General features: G+C 45.6%; 1 protein-coding gene across 2 annotated transcripts in view; it reads left to right on the top strand.

The window, feature by feature from the left end:
• Window positions 1-754: 754 nt before the first annotated feature.
• KCND3 (potassium voltage-gated channel subfamily D member 3) overlaps window positions 755-6,119 on the top strand; it is a gene marked incomplete at both ends in the record, with an annotated part of 104,094 nt that continues 98,729 nt past the window's right edge. For both annotated transcript variants that reach the window (XM_084301709.1, XM_084301708.1), the window contains one exon: window positions 755-1,863. In XM_084301709.1, the coding sequence (XP_084157835.1) occupies window positions 755-1,863 (1,109 nt within the window). The remainder of the gene's footprint in view (window positions 1,864-6,119) is intronic.

Here is a 6,119-nt window from a genome sequence, read left to right as displayed (position 1 = left end):
CTACTGATGCTCAGATATTCTGAGCACCATTCCTGCAAAAGCCATTTTCCCCTGGGCCAGTGGAGGGTGCAAGATTTCACAACACTAAAACACATCCCTAAATCCAAGAGAGCAGCAAAATACTGCTGCTGAGCCCAGGTCTTTAATTAAAGGTGGAAGAAAATTAATGAAAACCAGAGAAGATTTTGTGCTTCTTTCAACTGACAATGTTCAGGTTCATTACATATCGAACTTTGTTAAGACTGGAAGCCCAGCTCAGGCCAATGGTGGCTTTTCATGACATGATTTCGCTGGGTGAACTGCAGGCTGATTTCAGTGGAGCTCCCAGCTCTTTCTTGACAGCTGTAGTTAAATGGATGAGCACACGAGACTTACACCTGGGGAATCACGGATTAGTCTTGTTTGTAAGGAAGCAAATATAAATTACTGTGTTTATGCTACTTTTAAAATGCTTTTAATGAGGAATCATTTGCTATTCAAAATTTCAATCCATAATAATGCCATAACCTCGCTGAGCTGATTATCATGTGCCTTGTTTAACATCATTCTTCAAACAGGAGACGAGGGCAAGCCGGTTGTTTTAAATTCTTGTGAATGTGCTGATCTACAACTCTAGCACAACAGAGCAAGACACCCTGCCTGACTTTGTGTTGTGTTTGGTTTTGTTCTGTGTTGCAGATGGAACTGATCTGACTTGGGACAGGTCTCCGAAGCAGCCGAAGTGTCTTCTCCAGTAGCAAGGCCTGGGGTCAGCATGGCAGCAGGGGTGGCAGCGTGGCTGCCCTTTGCCAGGGCAGCTGCCATAGGATGGATGCCAGTGGCCAACTGTCCCATGCCACTGGCTCCCACAGAGAAAAACAAGAGGCAGGACGAGCTGATCATTCTCAATGTGAGTGGCAGGCGGTTCCAGACCTGGAGGACTACACTTGAGAGATACCCGGACACTCTGCTGGGCAGCACCGAGAAGGAGTTCTTCTTCAACGAAGACACTAAGGAGTACTTCTTTGACCGGGACCCTGAGGTCTTCAGGTGCATCTTAAATTTTTATAGAACTGGCAAGCTGCACTATCCCAGGTACGAGTGCATCTCTGCCTACGATGAAGAGCTTGCCTTCTATGGGATCCTCCCTGAAATCATCGGGGACTGCTGCTACGAAGAGTACAAGGACAGAAAGCGGGAGAATGCAGAGCGGCTGATGGATGACAATGACTCAGAAAACAACCAAGAAGGGTCCATGCCATCCCTGAGCTTCCGGCAGACCATGTGGCGAGCCTTTGAGAACCCCCACACCAGCACCTTAGCCTTAGTCTTTTACTACGTCACCGGTTTCTTTATTGCTGTCTCTGTGATCACTAATGTCGTGGAAACTGTCCCTTGTGGCACGGTGCCTGGAAACAAGGAGCTTCCATGTGGGGAGAGATACGCTGTGGCTTTCTTTTGCTTGGACACGGCTTGTGTGATGATTTTCACAGTAGAGTATCTGTTGAGACTCTTTGCGGCCCCAAGTCGCTACAGGTTCATCAGAAGCGTGATGAGCATCATCGACGTGGTGGCCATCATGCCATACTACATTGGCTTGGTGATGACCAACAACGAGGATGTCAGTGGAGCCTTTGTGACACTAAGGGTTTTTAGGGTTTTCAGGATTTTCAAGTTCTCTCGCCATTCCCAAGGCTTAAGAATCTTGGGCTACACTTTGAAGAGCTGTGCCTCCGAGCTTGGCTTTCTCCTCTTTTCCCTCACTATGGCAATTATCATCTTTGCAACTGTGATGTTTTATGCAGAGAAAGGGTCCTCAGCAAGCAAATTCACCAGTATTCCTGCTTCCTTTTGGTACACTATTGTAACCATGACAACACTTGGGTGAGTATTACTTTTTTCTTACTGAGCAGCAGGCAAGCATGTACTGGGAGCTTGACTTCAGTTACTCCTAAGCATTTTTCTGGGTGCATGTTCCAAAAGGGAATGGAATTGTTAAGGACTTGTTTGTTCTTTGCCTGACAACTTCTGGATTTCATGCTTTTGAAAACCTGAATAAAACAGAAAAGGTACTTAAACCCACTTGACAAATGCTTGGCACAATGGTAGATGGATGCAGGAGAAGCAGGGCTGTGAACAGTAGGTCCTGTTTTGCACTCCTTTTGAAGCAAAGATAACACGAGTGGAAGGCAGTTGGCAACTGGAGCTTGTGGGTTTATTTTTCAGACATTCATTTGAGCCGTAGGTTTTACACAAAATTGCTGATGTATGTTTTGTCTCTTCTCACAATGTCAGTCACAGTTTCTTTGCTTGACATGCCAGGAATTACAGGTTGCTGAATTCAAATGGCTGTTTTGGGTTGCTATGCTCCTGAAGATGCTCAGTGGTCTCCAGGACATATATATATATTAAAAATATATATATTTTACTTAATTTAGCAACGAACAGGCTTCTTGTCTGTGCTAAGTGCTGAGTTTAAACACTAATAGGAGTATGCTATAGCAGTTGCACTAGAATTTCAAACACTCCTACGGACAGGTACAGAGGTAATGATATAGTCAAAGCAACAGATATGTAGCCTGTAGGGCACTGTTTTTTTCTATTTCATTTCTGTCTCACAGATATTTCTACTGAAATTATAGATTTGTGCTTTGAAAACCTTTGTCGGAATGGCCAACCCCTCACCCTGACAGGGTTACGTAAAAGAAAGTAGGCAATGCCCAAACTTTATAGCTACTTTGCAAAGAGTTTTCCCACTGGGGAGTTCACACAGTTCAGCACTCAGATGTAGACAATTCTCATCCCTGTAATATGGTGACAGGAATGACCACTTCTTCTCTAAGCTGCTTTTGATTTTAAACACTTCTCTGTGCCTATTAGGCATGGACAGGCTCACAGTAGCACTTTTAAATTATTAAAATCATAATTCAGCTGTCAGAAAGGCACAGAATCTGAGCATGTGACAACTGCAAGTCTGAATTTCTTCATTAAAAGAAAATGTGGATGTTTGTCATAGTCACTGGAAGATTTTCTGGTTTCTGTTTAACAACGACTGCACCTATCTTTCTGCCAACACACACGTGTACATTGTTATACCTTTGCCACAAGGAAGTTAGGGTCAAGGAAACATTCAGGGTTGCTTGGGAACAAAACTTAGTTGTAAAATACATGCAGAATGTGCTCTAGAGTGCGATTAAGTCCCTGTTCCCGTCAGTGATGATTTGGTCTTGTTCTCTTTCCCTTCCTTTCTGAACACGCGGGTAGAGAAAACTGAGTGCTCCTGAGGACTTGAAGTGTCCTCAGTATACTGCAATCACTGAAATTATACATGAACAAGTGCTTTAATGAGTTGACAAGAATTAAAAAAAAAAAACAACAGACGTTTAAACAGAGCTTTGTAAGAGTTCATTGGAAAGGGACGTATGAGGAGCTATCCGAGCCTTAAACTTAAACTTGTGGTCTTACTGATTTGGGGCGCTTTGTTGCAGGATTTTCACTAAAAGAGGTGTCTCCGGCACACACTCTGTCAGCTCAGACTGCGTCGTTCTCACAGACTTACGAGACGTACAGAGACCTGGGCGATACCAGCCCCTGAGGAGAGCCTGTGCTCTCCGACAGCCTCTGCCTGCCTCTGACCGCGTTCGTTGGGCACCGAGCACCTTCCTCACTGAGGACCAGAGGCCAAGCACTCTCTGCTGGCTTGCCCCAAACCCTCGCTAGACAGAGGAGTTGCTCCTCTGATCTATCAGCCCCTGATTCCTGCTCCTTGTGTCCCTCCAAGAGGCACACTGGGGTGGCAGCGGTGCAGCCATGCACCCCCAGCACCAGCTCATCCCCGGCTGAGCTCCACGGCACCAAAATGAATGAGCGGCAGCGATGAAACCTCCTGGCCCTGGGGCATCCCCATCTTCCTGCCTTGCACCCTGTGGTGTGGGCGGTTAACACCCCCTGCTCCCCTTCATCTGCCCATAAAACCTTTCCGCTTTTTCAAATTGGCATTTTCACCCAATATTTCATCTGCTTCTCTCTTCAGAAATCGTTTAAGTGTGTTTGGAAGGATCTTGTTCCTAATGAGAGCGCTGGCAATGCCCGTCTCGCGGAGGCTGCCAAAACCGCAGCCAGAGTCCCCCCCATGCTCCCTGCTCCATCAGACTTTGCCTCTTTAGCAGGTGCCCATTAGCAGCTTCCATTTCAGCCATGCTCAGAGCTTTTATAAATATCTTAAATATTATCTGCTATTTGTCTTTAAAATGTAGCCGGTATTTAAAACAAGAAATTATAAAGTGCAAGGGTTTTTAACTCAAATGCATGCACACCTGTATATACATAAATATTTTTGTTTTGAACCCTGAAACATTTAAATCCAGATAATTGAGCATTTTCCTGACACTGTAATTTCTTTCTGTGACAGAGTGCTTTATAAAAGCGATTTGTAACGTGTAGGATAACTTTTCCCGTGTTACCGAGACATTAAAAAATTAGCTCAATTTATATAAAAGGGAAAAGTTTACTTACTATGAGAAAACAAGGCTATCATTAGGAAAGCATTAACAGATGTTCCAGTTGACTAATGTTAATAATTAAAATAAAAAATCCAAGCCAGATATTTGCTGCTGTAAATTAAATTCATTCAGTTGAAACCAAGGAAGCTGTGGTAGTTCGTCTGAGCTAGCCTCTGTGCCATAGCCTAGTACACGATAGTAATATAGAATTTTCCAAAAGGGTTCTTCCTCTGAGCAAAAGGCACAGAAACAACACTAAAAATGAAAATCCTTCATTTTTTTTTAATTTTATTTTTGCTTCTGTAGCTCAGAATTTTGCTCTGAGGTGTTCTCTCCCATCCTCCCAAGATAACTATCGCTCTGACTGTCCTGGCTCCTTGCAGTTTCGCATCAGCTTTGTTTCGGTGCAAGCCTGTTCATTTTGGTGGAGCCCCGCTCGTTCTCCAGGGCCGGAGGCTTTGCCTCACTCCCTGCAGAGGCACGTTCAGGGCAGGGCTGTTCAGAAGCCTGAGGGACGTGGCTGTGGTGCAGCAGCGAGCTCTGCTTTCCCCAGCCCCCCGCAGAACAGGGCCTTACCCTGCTGCTTCTCAGCCAGAGCTAAGTGGCCGTGTTACCGAGCATCTGAGTCATGATTCATATTAAATATATATACACCGTGATTTCCTGGGCTCCTGATCAAGCTGCCTGTCTTCCTGAAGCACACACGAGCACGGTTGTCCCATTACCACCACAAATAGGGCTGGACCTGGGCGCGCACAGCCCCACAAACTCTCCTGCTGTGCCGCGAGGCAGGCGCTGCTCTGCCAGGTTCCTACAGACACAACTCGATTCCCAGATTGACCCATAAAGTAAAAGCAAGAAAATGCATTTCTTCTGGAGGGTGAAGCACCGCGTGTAATAGAGTACGTGCAGCTTGTGGTGGCACTGCTCTGCGGATCGGGGAGCCGAGCTCTGAGAAATGACGGACAACTTGCCAGCTCCTTAGGTAGCTAACGGCCCAAGGAGAAAGGTACAACAGCTTTTTGGGAATGGGAAACAAAGCAAAGGAATTAAATTATACTGACCCTGCGTCTCTGATCCCTCTACTGTGCTCATCAGCCCTGGTTTAACAGAGGCTGTTTTTAATTTAGCACGATTTAAATTTTGCTCAGGAGGTTTTATAATGAAAGCATTATTCTTGGGTGCATCTTAAATCAATCTGAATTACCGAAACAACTATTCAAAATTAATTCAAAACCAGCTATCCAATTCATGCAGAAACATTCTCCTCGAGAGGCCAGCAGCCACCCACCTTCTCTCCTGCCCTTGGTTCAAGCACCAGTCAAATAAATGTTTGGTTTGCCACCCCCCTCCTTCTGCAGGAGGCCCTGGCCTCCCCAGCCCCAGGAGCACGCTGCCAGTCCCCATCAGCAGCATTTCCGCCCCCCTCTTGCTTTTAACTAACTCGATATGCAGTAGCCATCAGTTTTACATCTATATTGAGACAGTTTAATTATCATAAATGGTGTTACTTTGTTCCCAGCCTGTTGTTTTTATTTACTTTTAAATGGAGTTTGATTTGGATGGGCCAGCCTCACGCGTCCTCGCCCACCGCCACGCATTGCAAACAAGGCTGCGGCGCTACGCCTCTCTCCTGCT

This window comes from Netta rufina (assembly GCF_964035555.1).
Source record: "Netta rufina genome assembly, chromosome: 26".
NCBI classification, from domain to species: domain Eukaryota; kingdom Metazoa; phylum Chordata; class Aves; order Anseriformes; family Anatidae; genus Netta; species Netta rufina.
This window is presented reverse-complemented; position numbering and strand designations above follow the sequence as displayed.